We start from the raw sequence: 22,642 nt of genomic DNA, 5'->3' as shown, positions 1-22,642 counted from the left end.
CTCCCTTGTGTAACAAAGCACTAACACTCTTAAAAAGAGCACATTGCTGAAACAGTTCCTGTAGCAATCAGCATCATCTCTTAACACACAAATTATTAGCTGAGTTACAAGTAACACCATTAAAAAACAGAACAAAACAAAACAAACAAAAAAAACCCCAACAAAACCAAACAAAAACAACAAACAAACGAAGCCCAAAAAAAAACCCTGTCAAAAATCCCAGATAGCTGTCCCAAAGTTTGGCACAGCAACTTGGAATAACCACGGAGTAAGCTGTACACATTATTTTTTTTAAATTAAAGTGAAAGAATCTGGCAAGGAGAGAACACTGGCCTGGCTTCCAAAGTGTCATGCATTCACAGCTCCTGCTGGGGTCAAACTGGTAATTTGCCATTCATTTAGTCTGTGAGATCTGATAAGGGAAAGCAGGACAGTGATACTCACCGCTAGTTTTCGAACATTCACACTCAGGTCTGTTTGATCTTTAAAGTTGCTTGTCTGGACCTTACTCAAAGCCTCTTCTTTCTCAGTTAACCAAGCTTTCAATAAGCACTATAGATCATAAGAAAAATAGCACAAGAAAACACTAAGTTTGTCAAACCACTATTGCTAACTCTTTCTTTAAGATCTCTACATGCAAAGCACAGTTCTGCAGTCTTAACATTTCACTTGGCATTCACAAAAATAGTACACTAAAGGGAGTGGGGGGAATATCAGATCAGAGTACTAAATCATACTTTCCAGCAAAAGTATTCCAACAAAACCATTTTTCAATATATCAGAGTGCACACATGCACACTAAGTTATTTATAATAACCACATATCCACCATAAAGCTGACGTAGGACTTATATTACAGTTAAATATATCAAAATAGTATATACAATTTCTTCTGTGCTTCATCCTTCTTCCTCTGTGATTACAAACATTTTCTCACAGAAGCTACACCACTGATAACTTAGAGCTCTTAGTCTAGGCCGTCAGTCGAAGACTCAGATATTAATTAGTTTAAATTTGTACTGTTTACTGATGTAATGACTGTAGCTTACTGTACCTACATCCAATTGCAAAATAACTTCAGCAAATACTATCCATTAGCTGGAGTGGTTTGCTCTGCCTGGCACAAACTCAGGGGTCTTGATGTTTTTCCACTTTTTTTCTTGGAAAGCTATGCTGGGTCTCACTTCTCTTCAGTTACACAGCTCTACTATGGGAACTCCAGCAATAACTGGCATCAGGTAACAAGAGGGATTTTATGCATTTTATGTTATGTTGCAACATACTGCTGCTGTTGCACAGCCACCTCCACAGAGTAGAATATTCAGCTCTCTATCCCACTCAGTTGCACAGTCACCGGCACACTGGTATGCCTCTGCCTTTAAGAAAATAAAATGACACAGGAAGGCAGACCTGTTTGTTCTCTGAACAACACAGGACAACATACACTAGGCTTCTCAGTCTAGCTGTGCATTTTTGGCATTGTCCCAGAACTGACTACAGCAACTTTTGGGCCAAAGGGTTAAGGCAGTTTACACTGCCAATGTAAACCAATGCGCAAAATGTACAGACAGCAAATGTAACGGTGGTGGAAATGCCATGAGGCTGTGAGAAACAAAACTGTGACACCACATACTCCCCGCAAAAATCACGCTGGTATTCCAGCCAACATATTTATGCATAAGAGGAGCTTAAAACCCTTCAATCTATTCAATTAATTTCTGCTAAATCAGCAGTCAAAGATAACTCTCCCTAGAAAATTGAAACATAATTATCACAGTGCTAAGAAATATCTGGCACTGACTGAGGAATTTATTTCCCGAGTAGTGAGAGTTGTGTTGACTTGGCAATGTGGTTTCCAAAAGTTTTCTAGGCAGCCACGAAAAGGCTGATGCATCACTGCTGTTCATCTCTCCATCTGGTTGGACAAAATGGAAAATGATAGTACATAAATGTTTCAGTTACTTTTGTGTTAACAAAGTGTTTGTATTAAAGGTTTTCATTAGCTTCAAATTGCAATTTTTATAGCTCATTTGATAATTCTCAAGGACAAAGAACTGTAATGCTGTCCTGGGTTTACCAGGAGCCGTTTTGCTCCTTCTTAGTAACTGGTGCAAGCTCTGTGTTTTGACTTCCAGCCTGGGCAGAGAGCTGATAACACCGATTGTTTTTAATTGTTGTTAAGTAATGTTTATTCTGGCCAAGGACTTTGTGAGTCTCATGCTCTGCCGGGGACAAGGGGAGGCTGGGAGGAAGCAGAGACAGGACACCTGACCCAAACTAGCGAAAGAGGTATTTCATACCACAGCACGTCATGCCCAGGGAGGTAACTGGGAGTTACCCGGAAGGGCACGGTCTCTCTTTGGGGGGGTCGAACTCATTCGGCGGTGGTATCGTATTCGCTTGTTATTTTCTCTTATCAATATTATCATTGGTGGTAGCAGTAGTGGTTTGTGTTATACCTGAGTTACTGGGCTGTTCTTATCTCAACCCGTGGGAGTTACATTCTCCTGATTCTCCTCTCCATCCCTCCGGGAGCGGGGAGGGTCGGGGGAGGGGGGGGTGAGTGGACAAGCTGCGTGGATCGGTTTAAACCAGACAAATGTATACCTCTTTGCAATAAATGCACTGTTCGCCGCTGAAGAGTGAATGCAAACATAGGCTGATCTAAACCACCTAAAATAAACTATTTCCTCATTACTTGTTATCCGAGATTCTACATTAAACATAGATTAATTTTTTTCACTTGTATAGTAATTACATTTTTTCACTTTCATATTAATTCACTTTTATAGTAATTACATACAAATTAAAAAAAGATGAACACAAACCAACTTCAACAACAGATGACACTCTTTACTGCAGTGTAATATTCAGAGTGGACAGAAGCATGTCACATGGGATCGTCAAAATTGAGAGCACAAACTGAGAGGTACCGTCTGTATCTTGACATATGGAGCAAAGATTTTTCAGGAATACTTATTTCTCAACTCAGAGACTTATCTTGCCCAACAATTGCCAGAAAATGTTAGCACACAATTTTCTGTATATATGTACACATATGCCAATACAGTATTTTAAAGAAATACATATAAATAGTTACTTGGCATTATATAAACAAGAATCTGAATCTCAGATCCATATCAAAAACAGGTCACATCAGCTGCAAATTCAGCTTATCAATAAACTGCAAATAGATATGGAAGGGGTCAGGGAGAAACACATACGCAACCCCAGAAATGCAGACAAAACAACCTTGTCAAAGAAACCAGGCTGCAACTGACAGCAACAGCTATATCAGCATTGTTCTACTTCTTTCAAATGTCTAAACTATCTGTGTATACTGAAGACTTTAAACAATAGCTTATAACAATAAATACCATCATTTAAGAAAATAAAATTATTTAAGTAAAACCTTCAAAGGAGAAGCCATCAAATATTTTAAGCTGAGACACAAAACAAGCTCTCATACTAGGCACGCAAACCTTATGCATGCAGCTGTGTTACTATATTTTTTTATGCCAACAGTTAGTGTTTGAGCAATAAATTTAATATATATGTAAAATGTGTGATACCAAGGCAGAAAACTGACAATGCTGTCTTCTTCGTAATTCAACTGTTTGTCTAAACTCAGCAAGAAGAGATGAGCCGCATGCTTCACTATATTGACCAAGTGGTTTATGTTACTGAATTGGAAAATAGCATCTATTGATTAACTGATTACACAATTGTGTACATGTATCCATGCTGGAAGCACATATACCTTAATTAGGAAAATTTCTGTAATTACCAAACCACCAAACACTTAGTGATTCACTGTCATTTTACTTTCATGGATATTCTCACTTCTTGGCCATCTTGCAAGCTACCTTGGAAATTATTTTATAAGGAGTTCTAAACTTTCAAACTTCAGAAAGTACTCCTCTTGCACTGCACAGCTACTCTGCTCCTCAAGAAACACTGGGAGCCCAAACACTGACACAGAATCTAGTTTTTCAAGGGTTTGTTCTGAGAGCTGTTAAAGCCTACTAAAGGGGCTTCTGGGTTTTTTGGTTGGTTGATTTTCCCCTCCACAAACCAATGAGTCGCTCTGGGTAACTAAAGAGCTCCTAACCTGCTCTTCCAGCAGCTCCTGCCACAAAAGCTGAATTTCTTGCAACTTGACCCGTCGCTCTTCAGTCCAACGACATACTGCTGTCCACCGCTCACCAAGCCTCTACAAAAGCAAGAAACTCATGAACACTCATAAGTCTCACAAGAAAACCCAAAATCAAGATATTGAAAAGCATAATTTCTACTTCACAATAACCTCTTTCTACATTATAACCACCTCCTTGCCATTAATCACCATCGTCGTATTGCACAAAGCTGAACACTGAAACTTTCAAGGGCATTCAACTTTGGCATTCTCTCTGCTCTTGCTGAAGTCAGTGAGCTATATGATTGACTTCAAAAGGAGCCAGCAAAGTAGCATGAATTTTGTTTCAACAAATTCTGTTTCACGCTCCCTATACTTCAGGTTACAGTCTAACTTCTGACCAAAACAAAAAAATACTTCAAATGGCATTCCCTAGCTAAACTGTGCTCATGCCTTTAAATATATTTCCCCAACAGATTTTAACTTCCTACTGAAAATTAAAGAGTTGTTCTGCGCATTTTCCCATTTTTATGAAACTGCTGAAAGGATCCACTATACCACCACCCAGGTCAGTGGGAACACAAACAGTGTGACTCATCAGTAATTAAGCTGAAAGTCGCCACGGCACTTCTGCAGGTTCTACCATAAGCAAATTTAAAAATTATTCGGGTTAAGATCACTTTAAAAAATATTAAATTACTTTTCTAGAATAAACAGTCTTTGAATAGAAAAATTTTGAATGCAGTTACATGCAGAAGTTGTAAATACCTGCTAGTAGATTTGAAAAAAGAGAGCTCCAACGTTTTACCTGCAATTGTTCCTCCAGAATAGCTGTTGCACTTTCCCCACTGCTTTCATCAACAATGACAACCATGTGCGTTAGGGAGTTTACCTTCACCTGTTCTGTCTCTAGGTCACTCTGCAGGCTCTAGAAGAACAAATCAGAGATTACCAACTTTGATTACATTTGCCAGTCTGCTGTTTTGGCCACAGTGACTAACACAACTGCTGTGGCAAAGTACTTGAGATTCAACAGTTTAAGCAGATTTCGCCACTGGGAATCACTTCACAATTTAAATAAATGTAAGCAAAAGACTGCTAGAAGTGCACTCAAAACAATCCTGTTAAAATGCCGAAAAACACAAAGGAGCGCTTTAAGCTGCATGCACCATACTTGACTAGAAGAATCATATGACAACTGCATTGACTTTCTATATATCTGTTTTATAGGTAAGAGAACTTAAGTCTTTTTATAAAAAGAAACGTTATTCTAATGTAAAAAACCCACAATGATATAGAATAATTATTCTATTATTCTTAATAAGCAAATACCATAGGGCACGTCAAACAAGGAAAAATCACTAAGAACATTTGTCTTTTAATAGTCGACAATGTAATTCTCGTATCAACAGTGCTGTAATAGATCATGATGTTCAAAAAGAATAAGTGAAAACTGCAGAAAGCATGTAAGTTCTAATGAGTTTTAAATCACTTGTAGATTTAAGTATTCATACAACTTCTAGAAGAATAGATTCCATGGTTAAAGCCAGCCACCGAAATATCTCTGCAAGATCAATATACTTTTACACTACTGTAAATATCACTTTTCATCCCAGAATATCCTAAGTTATTCCATGAACAACACACCTCAAACTCCCCAGACTTTGAAGACAGAGGAAAGAATGCAAATGCAGCACAGGAAATTATACAGACTAAAAATACTCCACAGTTATTGCCCTGTGAGATCTGTCCCATGCTGGGGAGAAGGTCAAACCTCAGCAGTGATTACGAAAACCAAAGCTGCAACCATGACAAGTCTCAAAAGGCCATCTTTCTCCTTCAAAAAAAAAAACAAACAAAACAACAAACAAACAACACCACAGGCTAGAAAGGCTGAACTCTCATTTGGAAATTCAATTAAGAGACAAACCACTTCAAAACCTCTGTGACACATCAGAGAGCAGTCTACGGATCACCTTAGGATGCAATCCCTGTAAAAGCAGGGATTGGAATCAGTGACCTGGGAGGTCCTTCCTGATAGTTTTAACTCCTGCATTATTTTAATGTGCAAGTCTTCAGCATGCTTTATTTAGCAATGCCTGCCAGTCATTAAAGGCAAGTTTGTCCACAGTACGTTTTATACTGTCCCTCACACCAACAATTTACCTGGAAAGGCCTCACTTCCTGCTCAAAGTGAGGGTAACACGGTTTGCCTTACAGATTCCACTTCCTACAAGAAGTAGGAAGATAACAGTTTCTGCTATAGTCATCTGTGCTTAAGTGTTAAGAAAGCACTTCCAGAAACTTCCAATTCCTTTCTACCCCATCATCATCCTTCTCCAAACATCAAATGCAGCCTCACAGCCAGATGTCCCTACTGATGCAATCAAGTTTCTCAGGTAAGGAACCCACCACTGCACATCTTTCAAATACTTCTCCCATATGCATTACATAACAGACAAAAAGGTTTACTTTATGTTCTTCCAGCTGTTTTTGAAGTGACTCCAAATCTTCTGTTAAGAGCTGAGTTTCCATCTTCTGAATGCGTTCTTCTGTCACTGTCAGCCAGTCAGACAGCTGCTGCAACTGCTGCTTCTGGAGTTCCATCAGCATGTCATGCAGGCTGCAGGGGGAAGCGTAGGTAGAGTTATTTCAGAAATAGTTTTCCCCAAGGGAAAAGACCAAGTTCTAGCTCCTATAGGAAAGGAGCAAGGTCATTCATAAACCAGTTAGCTATCATCCAATAAAATGTTCCCCATTAAGCTAAGGAACACAGCTAAGTACCCTTTCTCAACAAAAAGCTGGTGAACTATGCCATTTATGTCAGGGATTCTTCATTGCAACAGAAATTTGCTGCTAATAGAGCCTGTGCCGAGGGTTGCAACAAAATGCAGTTTCTCCCTTGACATGCAGCTCAGAGCTTAATAAACAACAGGCCATAAAAATTCTTCAAGTGCTTTTTGGTTGTGTAAAACACACATAGCTATCCATGTCTACTGTATGCTTTACTAAGGATCTTAAACAACTGAAACAATGTTAAACACGTTTATGTAACTGCTATATGTAGATACCATACATATAGTCTGGCACATTTAAATAACAGTCACAAAATACTTTTATATAAGAATAAAACCCCAGTTACAATAATTTCTTTTATTTCACCTTGGAAAGTATGAAAACACATGTCACAAACCAGAGGTTGGTCCTGCAGCTCTAGGTGAGGTTGAGGGCATGACTCACCGGGATTGCCTGTCCATGCTCTCCACCCTGAGCTCCTCCCAGCGGGAGTTCAGCAGCAGCATTTGCTCCTGGATCTCAAACTCTTCTTCGGGTGACAGATTTCCCTGGGCCACCAGTTGGTTTCCAGCCTGCAGAACATTGCCCACGCTGCTCTGGTGCGCAGTAAGTTCCATCATAAAACCCTGGAAATGGTACAACCAGCCATGTCACCATGATGTATGAGCTCCTAAGGGAGTTTATGAATTTCTAAATGTCCTAATAAACTGTCACATTTGAAATAGTGCTACAGAATGAGCTGGCATAAGCATGGCAGACCTCTTCCTCTCTATGATAGAAAATTCTCAATGAGCTACAAAAGTTCTGGAGTCACTAAAATAGAGATAATTGAAGCAAAAAACTGACCACCTTGGAGAAAAAGCCATTTGTAAGAAAAGAGCCTTTGAAGAAATGCACCAAGAAAATAAAACAAACGTACATATGGCCAACAGAACATAAAAGAAGACCTGAAATATATCCTAGGAAAGCGTATTGATCCCTATGAGTTAACAACATTAAAGATACACATATTTGCTATAAACCCAGAACACCTCTTCCTTTGGATCATGGGTTTAAAACTGTAGCACAAGGTAAAAAAAAATAATGAAATTAAAATCTTCATATTGATTAGCATTCCGATTTTAAAATCGACCTTACACAGTAAGCTGACACAGGATAAAACTAAAGCGTCTAACACGACACTTGAAACTTCTAGCACCATTAGAACATTTGTTCAGACTTGGAACAAAATCAAAACAAAATAATCTGGAAACCAGAATAATTTGGAAGCAACAGCATATGCTTCTGAAATAAACTATGCTAAATGGACAGGGAGACCACTGAATTAAATTGACGTGATTATCGTTTTCAACACTGCCCTCATTTAACAGCAAGTGACATAAGGCTGACCAGGCTTTGTAGTAGTTGGCAGCAGAGAAGTATGAATCAGACTGGATCAGACTGTCTCTGCATTATAGACACCAGTGAGCCAGCCATTGAAAGCTGATTTAAAGAAAAAGGCATTGAAGTTTCAAAGCATGTTTCACTGTAAGTTCTCCTAAAACCTTCTTAGGAAATAAATCTTCTATTACACTTACAAGAAGCTATTATTTGTAAACAAAAAAAGCCTCAAGCCTCCCCCCCGCAGAAAAATAGAAGAAACCCACAACCAAAACCAAAACACACCTGAACAAGAAAACCCACACCGCATTCAGTTAGAGGTGCATTTAATTTATAAAAAGATGGAAGAAATAGCACACATCAAAAACCAAACGAATTTTCAACAGAAGCTTACTTCATGAGTGGAAAATTGCTCTTTGACTTCCTCAACATCACCAGATATATCCTCCTGTTCCCGAAATGCATCCTCAGCTGACAGCAACCATGTAAGAACTTCTTCCAGAGCAACTTGGTAACTATCCAAGTCCATATCCACCTCTGTCACCGTGCTGGGAGTCTCTGCTCTAGAACTGCCCTGCTCCTCTTCAAGTGCTACAGCCTAGACAGCAAGAGAAGAATGATGTCTCAGAAGTGCACAGAAGATGCCTTCTCAAATCATACTAAAAATAGAACATAAGGTCCCTTTTAATCCTTCACATAATGTTAAAATGGATACATTTTAATGAGAAGGGTCACAGTCATCACTAATGAATAGATCCCACACCCAAAACCCATAACTACCACTACCACCACAAGTCCTGTGGCAAAATCAGTTACCTGGGCCACCTTCCCCACCTTGCTAGGAGAAATAAGAAAGAGAAGCAGAAGAAAAAGCATAAGAGAAACACGATTTCTTATCTCAACACACAGGATTTTGTAAATGATTCAGAAAAGAAGAAAAAGGAAGAACAACTGAAGTTAATCACAATGATGCTATGATTTTTCATATTTTCCCAACTGTGAGCCTGCCTTCTCCAGACAAAGCCTGAAGAGCAGCTAAAATTTCAACTCAGGAAAAGCCAGACAAACTTTGATGACAAACACACCTGTTGCATGTTGAACTCTCCATCCTCACATTCCTGCTTGTATCTCCTTGGAAGAGTCTCCACCTCCCGGATGTCTTCCATAGTGACTTGCTTAGGAAGGACCTCAAACAAAGAGGTTAAGTACATAATAATAGACTTTTTGTCTGGAAGTTGTACAGCAACATCTGCATCAAAAAGATAAAATTGGGGAGAGATAAATAAAGATGTTGCTTTTCTAAATTGTTACTTAGAATAGCAGGATTTTACATATAGTGTAAATCACAGGTTCTTAAGCAGCCTTTTGTAAGCTTTAACTTAAAGGCCATGTTTGACATGTTGAAATCAGTACAAAGGATTTTAAAGAGGAGCCATAAAAGTTTCCTGGTAAGCATTCCTACCCTCTTAAGTACTTACAGCTCTAGCAGCTACAGCTATTCATGTATATATAAAGAACAAAAGATCATGAGCTCTTAAGATATTCCATTCTAATGTTCTGCTTCCTTGCAAGAAGCACAGACCCTTGCACAACAGAACTCTTATTTAAAATAAAACAAAGCCAGGGCACCACCTTCACCTTCTGTATACTGTCTCTGAATAGTAAATCAATCTGAACCCCCACATTCAAGAAGTCGAAGCATACACACAGAGACATACTCTTACCCTACAAATTACACTCTTTTAAACCCCAGTTTAAGGACTTGAAAGAAAATGTCACTGCACAAAACTGCTAGAATTCGTATTCATAGTAAATGTCAATACAAGAAATTCTTTCAAGAGAGGTCTAAAAAGCTTCTAGTTAAGTAAAATAACCATATCCCACCTTCAGGATCCAATAGTTTCTCAATTCCTAAGTGGTTCTTGGCTATGCTGAAAGCATGTTCCAGTCTCTCAACTGGGGACATCTTTGTAACTTTATCCCAGCTGAAAAGCTCGGGTCTAAAAGAAAAAAGCAAGCAGGAAAGAAAAGAGTAAATTCTATCTGAAGAAAAAATTCCATACCATGCAGAATTTGAAGTTATGGATATGAGGGTAGCTGACCAAGTAATTTAAATACAAACATACATATAAAAAATAAACAGAAGTGCATGTACACAAATGCATAAACACAAATATGTGCTTTCTTTTTATTGGTGAGAAACTGTTAAGCAGAAATCTACTAACTGACTGCATGTCCACCACAACATCAACCATTCATTCCATGTATTCTATAAATACACTCATCAACTGCAACAGGACATTCAATATTACTAACCAGAAAATCACCACACTCTGCTTAAGATTTATTCCAGAACCAGGTTTTTTTTTCAACTGTTTCTTTCCCAGCATTACTGTTAGTACACGCTTTCTGCATCAGGCTCTGCTGGATAATCAAGAGTCACTGCTCCTGGAGAGTCTCATTCCAACCTTGTGATGTAGCTCAGTGACCACCCCAGACCATCACAGCTAGGAGCAGCAGCAGTCTCCACTCATGCTCACTCACCCTTCCCATGGCCTTTTTCCCCTCATTAAAAAACACCCCATTACAAGTGCTTAGGAGAGTCATAATGCAAACCAGGCTGAGGAGCTGGTCGATTTATAATGCCAGCAGCCTTCATCTCACAGCAGCATTACCCAAACCAAATCTGCAGTCCAGCTATATGCCCAAATAGTTCTGGCAGGTCTCAAGAGCAGAGCATGAAGCAGTAAACAGGGCCAGCAAACAGAGCCCCCTTCTAATGGTACCTACACCAAAAGGGCACAATCAGCCCAGTACTACAGCAGCACAGCTGCAATTAAAATATTTCCTTTCCTCTGTAACAGTGGCTTCTCATTAAAACAGTGCTATCAATTCTATATTTTACAGAACTTGGGGAGGAAGAGATAGGCTTGCCTTTAATTCTTGTAATACTTAATTCAGTTGTAAGTTGACCTGAGAGTATTGCTTTAACATCTGTCAAGTCACTACACTTTGTGAAATAGCAAAGCCATAAGCTGGCAAGGTCTGAGAAGCAAAAAGCCAGCAGAAGGTAGGGTGAACACAGAAAAGAGAAGCACATTGCAGTAAGTATATTGTACATGTGCTACCTGCACACTGACATAGAAACACAAATTTTAATGAAATGCAACCTAGTTATTTACCTATGAGCAAGAAAATCGTATCAAAGAGTAGCATTCAATTCAAAGAGAGCCTAAGCTAATATTAGGAAATTAAAGAGACCAGCACAGTAAAATGTTAAATGGCTTATTACCTCATATAATTTTATTAAGTACAGCAAGTGTTTCTAAGTTACTAGATATTATAGCCAAGAGGTAACACGGCTAACAATTGTTGATAGATACATAAGGAGGAAAGCAAACTACTAAACCTCTTAATGGGATCCACAAAAATTCTCCTATATAAAGTGTCACATTAAGCTAAATTAAAAAAGCAATACTGAAAATGCCCTTAGGCAGGGAAGCACTACTGTCTGGGCAGGCTAAACAGCTTTGTTGTCCTTCTGCAGCCTGCCCCAATCCCCTTGTTCTTTGCAAGTATCATTTAAAGCTTCTCTGTCAAAGCTGACCTAAATTTAAACCCAGCTCAAGATTTCTTGTAAGTGTAGGGGAAATGGTGCTTCCCTGGCTAAAGGGTTGGTGCCCTGGGACAGAAAAGCTGAATTCTTATATGCAGCTGTCAGGCCTTCAGGAAGAGGGAATAAAAGGCTCAGAGATCAGCAGAGCCAGGTAACCAAAAAGTTTTGGGAAGCCAGAGGAAAACACAGTTACTCAAGCTACAGTTTTCAGCAGAGGCTTTTGCTACTTAACAGTGCTCTGAAAAAGGGGCAGAGCTCACAGACTTCAGATCCCACAAAGCCCAAGCACACAGTCACAACACCTTAGGAATAACAAACAACTTGAAAACAATTTTGCTACCTCTCTGCTTCTGCTTCCCTCAGCTCACCCAGGTCTCACGTGTGTTTAAAGCCGACACTGTCTCCATTACAAAGCTTCACATGTTCAGCACAGAGCTATGCATCCACAGGCAATTATGCAGGTATGAAAGCCATCAGTATAACCCACATCATCCAGAGAAGGGACTTGTTAATACTTCTGAAACTCTAGAGAGTTTCTGCTAGTATTGCTCCACCTTTGCAGAACAGTCTTTCCAAACTTTCAGGAGGCCTCAGCATGGTGCAGGCACAACCTATGCTTCCATGAAAACTAAACATAAGCCAGCACTGGTCTGCAAGGCACACAGATATGTCAAGGCAAACACATCCTGAAGCCTGCGAGCCTGTGACAGAAACTATTGTTTCAGTCAGAGCAGGCCAGATGGTCACTTGAGAGCAGAGAACATTAGGCTCAAAATCAGCACATGCTTTTGCCAACACTTTGTATCTGCTGGGTATAAAAGTTCTGGGTATTTGTTAAGCATTTGCCGTGCCAGATACCTGGTGGCCAGGAGGTCTGGATAAAGTCTAGAAATTACCATACCATTACCATGTTAAAATGGTAATTTATGGTTTAGAACAGTCATCCCATGAAAAGCAATGATTTGAGTTCATCTAAGGTACGCTGGGTGAGAATGGATTGCTCAGGGGTAGATCTCAAAGAAAAGCTTTAAAAAAAGAAAGCAAAAATATGGCATGAAAGTTTCGCAGGGATCCGTAAGGATGATTTCTTTAAACTACTGAAGAGTTCTCCAAAAATCAGAAAGAACACAAAAGATCTATGCATAGAAGCATTCCTTATATGCATTTAACAGTATTCCTTATAAAGTATAATGAACAAACTAATGTATACTCTACAGCTACCTGAAGTATTCTATTACCTTTTGATTCTTCTGCTCAACAGTTCTCCTGAAAGAGCTGCATATATTGTCTCTCAAGCCAGGTATATTCAAAAACTAAGAAAAGCTACAGAGGCTGACTTATTCCTTCGTTTTGAAGCTTATGTATCTTCCTACTAAAATGATATGGCAATCTCTGCTTGAAGAAACATCACCTTTTGCAGAAGAGAGAGAGCAGGAGGAAGGAAGTACAAGGGAAGGAGGTGGTCAACCCCCCCTGCGGAAACCCGTTCAGCACATTCACTGTGTAATGCATACTAAGTGGGATGTAAATCCACCTCAATTAGCAAATGTGCATGCATGTACAGGAACTGAGGGAGTTACACTGCTGCCTTGCCTCCAGTCTTTGCAAGGCTCTGGTAATATCCCTCTACTGTTATTGTTACCACAAAAAAAACAACAACCAACCCAAAACAAACAGTGAATCACTGAAACAAACACTGAAATAGAAGCTGTCAAATGCTCAAGCATGAAGACATGGGGAAAAAGCTTCTTACTTCTCTAGGTCTAAGATAAAATGTTTGCTACTTACTTGTGTCTGTGGATGACAGCATTAAAGGCCAGTCCATCTGCCCAGCTTGTTGTGAAGTTCAGAACATTGACCTGACTGTAAGGTCTCGTGGACTGCCGTACCCAGCTCAGCAGGATCTTCTCGCTGTTGGTCTGCTGCAAATCTGACATGATGTTCTTCATGACATCCTTCACCTGCAATAAAGCAGCAACTACACCTTACAGCCATGTTCTCCACTTCCCTGCTTACAAAGCCTTTTAACCAAGCTATTCACAAATTCATGAAACTATCTTTCCTATGACTAACTCTTCACGTGAAATCTGGTAATAGGAGTCTCCAGGCCATCTTTGCCCTCTACTGATTACAAGAACCAGTAATGCCTCATGCAATAACGACACATTACTCTTAGGTTATAATCCTCCCCTGTGCTGCCTACAGTAAGCATGAGGTATAGTATTTCTCACTGTCTCATGCTGCAGTTCCATCAGCAAGCAATCCCCAAAAATACAGTTTGCAGAGGTTTCCTGTAAGATGAGGCTATCTGGTCAGCTAACAAAAGTCCTTTGCTGTTTGGGTACTATGCATAAGCATCTGCCAAATTCCCTTCAAGTCAGTTCAATGATCCTCCCAAGTACCTGGACAAACCACAATCAAAATTCAGCCTCTAAGACTGAATAACAAACCTATAAAGCAGCATGTAAGATGCAATTCCAACACAGCTACCTAGGTATTAAAACACCGGTTAACAGAAGCACATAAAAGCCTTGAGGAAGGAATATAAATACAATGCTTCAGCCTGAAAACCCTCTCTGTAATTAAACACCAGCAGGAACTAAATTGAGAGGCTGAGTACAACTGAGCACGTACAAGAATACATATCACAAGAGGCAACCAATAGACAGAGATCAGAAACCAAACACTGGCCTGCCTTTATTTACCAGCCAAAAATAGAAGCAGTATTTTCTGCCACCAGAACCCTAGGAAGGCTTGTTAGAATCCCAGCAGATCAATGTGCACGATTCCTGGAAAGGAAGAGATCTCCCAGCAGCCTCTCACCTGCCAGTGCAAGATAATGCTCCAGAGCAGCCCCAGTGTCAGCTTGTGATTTCCATCAACGATGTCAGTTCCTCCAATATTCACCAACTCCACCTGGAGAGGTCAGATCAACTCTATATTAAACGCCGTTATCACAGATTCAAGTCACAACCCCATCCAATATTCCTGGCTGTCCTGCCACGCATTATCAAGTGCTCTTAAATAAGAAGTAGTTAGAAAGAGGGAACTGGAAAGGACAAAAGTACTGTCTATTTGAATTTGTCATAAGAACTACTTGAACAACATGACAAGATAACACCAAAGAAGATACTTCATTGGAAGAGTTTTATCTTCTCTTCTAATATACAGACGCATACCAGCATTCAAAAACGATCAGCAGAAATGCAAATACAAAGGATCTGATATTAATTAAAAAACAAAACCAAAACCAGTTAAGCAGTCCTGCTCCTAGACACACTCAGAGACGTTATAGAACCATGGAAACTGCAGCTGAGAATAGGCTTTTCCTTTGCATGAACCAGCATCCAAATGGGACAAGTTTATACAAGGACATCAAAAGCTCAAGGGAAAAATTAAATTTTCAAGCTTCCTATTGGCATAGGAACCCACACAGACTTGGTGATGATCTAATCGATCATTAAAAACATAAAAACACAGGGATACAAGGAAATTACTTTAGTAAGTGAGAGAAGAGGCTACCTGCTCCTGCATCAGGTACTCAGCTCCCAGAAGAAGCAAAGCTTAGAAACACTACCACACTACTCACTTGGTGTTACTTTAGAGTCTAAACTGAATTGGGGCATCAAGTTTCCATTTAGCCAGCACAGAAAAAGCAGCACTAACTCTAAAGCACCTTTTGGAGGAGTCAGCAGCAGCACACTGCACTAGTTACCACCATGCCCCTGCAAACCCGGCTAGGGACAGCTGCCTACAACAGGAGACGTACATACACCCAGGGAGGTATGTACATGTATAGCAGATGCTGCAACACACTCCCACACAAGGCAGATGGTCGGGCTTCGTTCTTGTAAACAGCCTGGAGCCAGGAGCATCTCCAGTCCCAGAGGCAAAGAACAGATGCATTTCACTTTGATAGGGAAGCTTTTTTCTTCCTTTCTCATCTCTGTTTCAAAACTGTTATCCACAGGGCCTACCAGGAACACCTCTCAGCTTACACCAAGAACTGTATCTGTGCATCAGTTGGGATGAGAACTAGTCATAGGGACAAAATCTGCACCAGGGAGGTGGCAAGCAATTAAACAATAGAGACAGTCACAGGATCAGTCACAGACAGAGCCCACATTCTGCCTTTCAGTGAATGTAGCCTATAATGACAGAACAGACAAGAATAAAATTTCATTTTGCTTTAGAGGATATTGTTGACACATACAAATATAACGGTATTCCATGCATGGTTTTTTGCTCTTATCACACAATCACAAACAAGCAGCTTAAGTTCTGCAAATGTTTGTAACCTCATTGCTTTCAGATATCATCTTGACTATTTCAGCTCCTTATAGGTCTCTTGGTTAGGAGAATCAAATTAAAACTGTGTTGCAAAATTAGCATAGAACCACAAGTTATACTTTTACATACCACTGAAGCTTGTGGATTTGTGGATTGTCCCCTCCCAATCTTACAGCAATATTTTTTGCAAGTACGGGACACATATTCTAAGAAAACTGTAAGGTAAACTGGCAAAAACAGGACAAAAGAATCACCACTGCAGATCATTAAACAACACACTGGAAAGCACTCCAGAACACAAGGAGCAGAAAGCAAGACCAAGACTAAAGGTCAAGGGCACATAAATCAAATAATTCCATCACAAGAGCTTTTTTCACCTGTAATAGAAGAAAAACACTCCTAAGAATGGGTAGCAAAATGCCAAATTACTGAGAACCATTCTTCTCATCAGATGGATGAGGTTCACAGGATCACTTGAACATCTACACCCTAGGCTTGTTTGATGCTTGCAATATATATTTAAATACATTTAATAAATTGTTTCACAAATTATTAATATTGTATAGCCCACAAACGCTCAGGCAACAGAACTTAACTGCTTCTCAGTGGATGCCTTTTCCCTTCATCTTAACACACACCCTTTCTAGTGAAGTTAAGCAGGAGGTATAAATCATGTACGTGACCCTAGCAACCTTCAGCTAACGCCATCTGTTTACATCTAGAAACCCAGATCCTGCCAGCTTAAGGAAAAACTAATTCATTATTGTAATTCAATTTCATTTCATTTATTATCTTCATAAAATCAGTCAATTGCAAGCTGGAAAGACTCATTATTTATCCTTAGAAAAAGTTAGTCAATATTTACAGTGCCTCACAGAAGAAAAAAAAACCAACCAAACAACCCACCACTAACTTTTGCTGCTTTCTAGAAATATCACACTAGTCCACAAACAAGGAGGGGAAATTGCAGTATTATACAGCGTGCTCCTATCACTCTTCAATCAGCAGCTTACACAAACATGTCAGTCCCTTTTTGCATTTGATGTATTTTACTGCCAGAATGTTCTTAAGTTACTTTAGTGCCCTGACATTTGCAAATAAAAATTGTACCTAGAGAGAGCACGCTTATCAGGAACTGTTTTTCAGGGGAAAAGCAAAATCACTTTACTACAGCACTACTGGCTTCCAGGCAGTAAAAACATCTACAAGAAGTAAAACAATTATCGCTTTTCAAGGATTGGGGTTTGCTTGCTTGTTTGTTCTTCTGATCAGGTATCAAAGCTCCAAATTTGACACAGAGCTGGCAGATTTCAATGGAAAGATCCTCCTGGATTTTGAGTGCAGGACACAGAACCTGTCAGACCCTCACACACTTTCGCACAAGTTATACATCATCACTTGAAATCACTTTTTTGTCCTGCCAGGTTCATGCCTAGCAGAGCTTCCAGTCACATCTCAACAAAACACCGTTTAGTTAATACCATTAGTAAGTTAGCATTTCAAGATTTCACAAAATTGTCAGACATCCAAATTCTACATCGAATGAAGAAAACTGAGACCATTTTACCCACCTCACGGAATTCTCATTTTAGCTACCAAAATCTTTCTTCTCTTAATTCTGAATTTACACGCAGGAACAAATTAAAGAGTCTAACAATAAAGCTGTGGAAAAACATGCTCACATTGTTCTGATGCAAGACTTGCAGTACTCGGTTGACGTTATTTAAGGCATGTACTCGTGTGGAACCTCGTTCTTTAGGCTGAAAATAAATATTACAATCTGTTAATATCTGAATTAACTTGACAGGCCAAAGAAAATGACAGACCAAACAGGAAATTTGTCTTGATTTTCCTCAAGAGTTTAATTTGTATTTTCTTTAGGTAGGAACAAAAGTCTAACAAGATCATCCACAACAGTATAGAAATGAAAAACGGTCGGAACATTATTCATCAATTCAAGGCACAGGACAAGCCTTGGATTCAAATGCGTTTCCATTCATTTTCAATAAGTCCATCCAGAATTTTTATTGCCAGCATCTGCAGAATTATCAACTGGCAACACAACAGCAAAGTGGGAGTTCCTGGGGAAAATCTGCGGGGTTTGAACGCTTGCCAGACTAGTTGAAATTTTTTGGCTCCCAAGAGGGAACAAGCAGCAATTTGTTTCTCTGGCACCAAAAGCCAGCTAAATCTTTGCACGCTGAGAAGTTACGCTTCCTGACTTTCCCTTCATTATCACAAGGAAAAAAAAAACACACTGCAACTCTTGACAATACCTGCCACTCCATTTGCTTTTAATCACCTCAATTTAACTCCTGTGGCAGAAAATGACCATGCAAGAGCACAGAGCTGAACTTGGACCATGGGAATCATCAAAATGAGAAACCAAAAAAACAAACTCCTGTGGCCTTCAGTATGATTCAAATCAGATCACAAATCATTAGTATTAGTGAAATGCACCTGTTTGAAAACACAAGGCAAGCTTGCAAGGTTAAAGTTTAAATGGCTGAAGGTCCCCCATATGGTAAATAAATGAATTTGAGATTTGTTCTAAATAATGAAATCAAGAGTTTAACCCCAAGTGATGGCACAGGTTTCACCATGCCTCATGTCTGAAGAGGCATCGATGTTAGCAAGGGAAGAGTTTTCACACACACATTTCCCCAAACAAGACTTGAGCAGTTTTCAGCCCTTTGCTACCTGTAGATCACAAAGGACTTTTCAATAGGGATGCAGATCTTTGCATTGCCTATTAGCTGTTGTCTTTTTTACTTTCTTTTTTCTTTGAGGGACCTTTCATGAGCCATGAGAGAAAGTCCACATGTATCCAGATAAATGCTACTCTGACAGATCATCCAGAAGCAGATCTTTAAAAGATCTCTATTAAAAACATACACTATGTGAATAACATCACTGGTTTTGCATCTACAGCTAAACAGTACTTTACCCCTCAAGAGAGGGTTACACAGCTAACTTCAGCCTGACCCTACATCCCACGAGTGGAGTTCATTGGAATTTTGCTAGAACTGTAGAGAGCAAGTACACACTACAAGAAAAATAGGGCTTTAAATAAATAAATTTAAGAAATTACATGCCAGAGTTTGTGGTTTGTGTTTTGTTTTTTCGTTGGAGTTTCTGTTGTTTGGTTTGGGTTTTTCTTCCAGTAAATGGGATATATCTTATATGTATTTCTCTTACCAGAGGTTTCCCCGTCAGACCCTCCAAAAGATCCAAAAGCTTCCTTCCATCTTTCAGATCTGTGAACATGTCCTTAACTGGGGGCTTCCCACTCTGCAGAAGAAAACAAAAGCAGTAATAAAATAGTGTTTAAGCAGAACCTCCCTGAAAAAGGTACTTTTGGTCTTTCAAATCACTCTTATTTGGTACTGAATGCAGTAAATGAAAGCTAGGGGACTGTGATACTGATCAGGAACGCACCCTTCCCTTCTTCGGTCTTTTTTTTTTTACCTCCCCATCTCTATGGTCCTGTGCATCAGCAGCCTGGTACTGCAAAAGCAAATCAGCACATCCTGGCTCAAGTTAGTGTAGAAGCATTAACATTTGCTTTGCAAAGATGGCAAAGCAAAAACTCTGCAACTTTGAGGAGTCACTTGAGAAAGAATGTGTTGGTCTTGCTGCACCTAAAGGAAGAATAAACAGGCTTTGCAGAAAGAAATTACTTGGACAAATTCTCTCAGATTAAAAAAAAAACAATAATCAAAAAATACCCAAAAAACCCCACAAAACTAAAAAGGACTTGGAACTGACCTCTGTGTAAGGAGCCGCTACTCTTCCTCACAGATGAGTAGAGCAAAAGGCATAATATACACTGAAACAAATGAATCCCTGGCGGTGTTCAAGGCCAGGTTGGACAAAGCCTTGGGTGGAATGGTTTAGTGTGAGGTGTCCCTGCCCATGGCAGGGAGGTTGGAACTAGATGATCTTAAGGTCCTTTCCAACCCTAACTGTTCTATGATTCTATGATTTTCTCCACCTTGGACAAAGAAGAAAGATGTGAAACTCAGAGCTACTCTAAATCATACATTTCTAATATTAATTTTCTTATGGGGTAGAGAATCCTTGTACAAGAATGGTGGTAGACGACAGCAGAATCATGTTATCCTTTTCCACCCTCCCTTTTAGTCTGTTTGTCTTCTTGGACCATAACAGAGTTAACACAGGAAACTGTTATATAGTGCAGACGGAGAAGACACAGGCAGCCAGCAACTAAGAGCATATGCTTTGTAATATTCATCTGCTGGCTGCCAGATCAATTAAGTTACTGCTTTCAGTGTCCTTTTGAAGTGCCAATTTGAGAAGAAAAATATTTTCTAAGTACCACCTAAAACTTCAATACTGCCTTTTTTTACCACCTTGGCTTTGTAACATTGCTCTTCAGAAAGAAGGTTGTCAAAGGCCCATCTCACGTGACACGATTTAGCTGACATAGATCTCCACTACCTTCACTTATCTCCTCCTGCCCTGACAGTTGATAGTAATTGCGAAGTGCTGGCTAACAAATCAGAAAGAGTGCTGAATTGCCCACTGAGCACCATTTTTTGACAAGTCTTTATTTTTTCCCAAAATTCATAAGGGTTTTTCTTAAATGCACACTTTAAATGGATTTAATACTACTAAAACTAATCACAAGAAACCAGAGTTAAATAGGTGTACAGCCATATTTTAATCTCCTGCACAGAAACATACCTAAATGTAACTCATAGTAGCAACCAACTAAACAGTGTTAAGAATAATTGTATAACTATGGTCACTTAAAATACACAGATGCTAGACCCAGCGTCTGATATTACATTAGTTTTGAAAATAATTTTTCTGACAAACTTATTTTCCAATTACTTTTGCAAGTCATGCTTAAAAATGTGTGTATACGTATGCTGACACATACTTAGGTAAGGGGTGTATAAAGCTATGTAGCTGTCAGACCAATACCAAATAGGAGCATGCATTAAATATCAATGTTTGACAACATTCTGATATTACATATTGCCACTTCCTGAGCTCAGCTATTCCCTTTCTAGCAAAGTAAGGGAATAAGGCTTTCTTCCTAGTGCATGCGCTTTTCGCAGATGAATCAGATGCTTTACTGCACAGCAATATAACCAAACCTTTAAATCACGCTTAAGCAGGAGAACTAGAATACATAAGAGCAGATGCAGGGTAGCCTTATGTACAGTTTATGGTGCACAGCAGGAGGAGATTATCCATAGCGCAACTACTCCAGATGACAGCAACATTTGGTTCAAGTTTAGTTTGCATCACCACATGGAAGATACTAGAAGTAAGTTGGTAAGGGCATGAGGAAATTGTTCATGTGTCCAGAGAAAAGCAATAAATCCTTTATAATTATAGAATTAAAACAATGCACATGTATAACCAACTAATAACACCAAAACTGAGAATGCTATAGTTACATATCCTCAATAAATTTATTGCCTTAGGTCCAGATTTTTTTTAAACTTGGATCTGCTGACAAAGCAGAAAGATGTCTCATTTAATACAGTGCAGCAAGAGTGTCGAGTATACAGCCCTTCTTCGCTTCCCATCCCCTCACTTCATACACATGAAAACAAACCCAATGACTTCCTGCTTTCACTCACTCCGACAGGTCATTGTACCTCCCAGCCCACTGCAATGCACCCTGCTGTGATAGTAGAAATAATTCAGATCTGCTTTCTCAGGAGAATGGTTTTTCCATTTCACAGGTCAGAGCACCACATCTCGCTGTCAGTTTAGTCAGCTAACGACTATTAAATTATTTCTGCAATCTAAGCTACTCCTTCCTGGTTTATTAAAAGTATCTGCTATCCTCAAAACAGAGACATAGCAGTACGCAAAGCCTCTGTATTTAGTGAAGTCTAGCAAAATGCTCTGTATGGAAAGGAATTCAGTTCATGGGAAGCACTCCTATTCTTACAGGGTGACTGAAGTAGGATATGAAAGGGCTGCAGCACCCACCCTGCCAAGCCTTCACCACCTCCACTGCAGCATAATCTGTCAGGAAGGCTGGAAACCTGCTCCTCCAGCTTCCACGCTCACCTGGGGGACATGCAGGCACTTGGTGGCAGCGGCCACCCAGGCAGCCCCAGCTGTCCCATCAGGGCACAGAGCCAGCCCTCAGTGGCGTTGTTGCAATGGGAGGGGAGGATGGGCACATGCTGCACTCTCCTCTGCTCACACTGCCTCCTCCCACCCATACCTTTTCCTCACACCTGGACATTATTCACTTCTACACATGATCTGAGCCACACAGTCTCCAATCAGGAATGTAACTGCTCTCTCCTCCAGTGCCCAGTGCAGCTGGATGCCAGCAGGCTTTCCCGGGAAAGTTGGCAACCTGCTGTGCTTGTGGAAGTCTTCTACTTTCCTCTTCCAAGCAGAACAGCTATGTATCCCAACCTCTGGCAG

The 22,642-nt window shown here is 39.8% G+C and overlaps 1 protein-coding gene across 3 annotated transcripts in view; it reads right to left on the bottom strand.

Moving 5' to 3' along the window:
- The window catches only part of UTRN (utrophin), a 386,987-nt gene that overhangs the window by 290,418 nt on the left and 73,927 nt on the right, over positions 1-22,642 (bottom strand). For all 3 annotated transcript variants that reach the window (XM_065680488.1, XM_065680489.1, XM_065680490.1), the window contains exons 4-15: positions 19,415-19,507; positions 17,899-17,976; positions 14,750-14,842; positions 13,715-13,887; positions 10,195-10,310; positions 9,396-9,559; positions 8,705-8,908; positions 7,375-7,556; positions 6,607-6,757; positions 4,943-5,062; positions 4,111-4,212; positions 445-552 (exon numbers count right to left, since the gene is read on the bottom strand). In XM_065680488.1, the coding sequence (XP_065536560.1) occupies positions 445-552; positions 4,111-4,212; positions 4,943-5,062; positions 6,607-6,757; positions 7,375-7,556; positions 8,705-8,908; positions 9,396-9,559; positions 10,195-10,310; positions 13,715-13,887; positions 14,750-14,842; positions 17,899-17,976; positions 19,415-19,507 (1,584 nt within the window). The remainder of the gene's footprint in view (positions 1-444; positions 553-4,110; positions 4,213-4,942; positions 5,063-6,606; positions 6,758-7,374; positions 7,557-8,704; positions 8,909-9,395; positions 9,560-10,194; positions 10,311-13,714; positions 13,888-14,749; positions 14,843-17,898; positions 17,977-19,414; positions 19,508-22,642) is intronic.

This window comes from Lathamus discolor, chromosome 5 (assembly GCF_037157495.1).
Source record: "Lathamus discolor isolate bLatDis1 chromosome 5, bLatDis1.hap1, whole genome shotgun sequence".
In the NCBI taxonomy this organism is placed as follows: Eukaryota; Metazoa; Chordata; class Aves; order Psittaciformes; family Psittacidae; genus Lathamus; species Lathamus discolor.
Note: the sequence above shows the minus strand (reverse complement) of the source record. Positions and strands in the feature narration are given on the sequence as shown.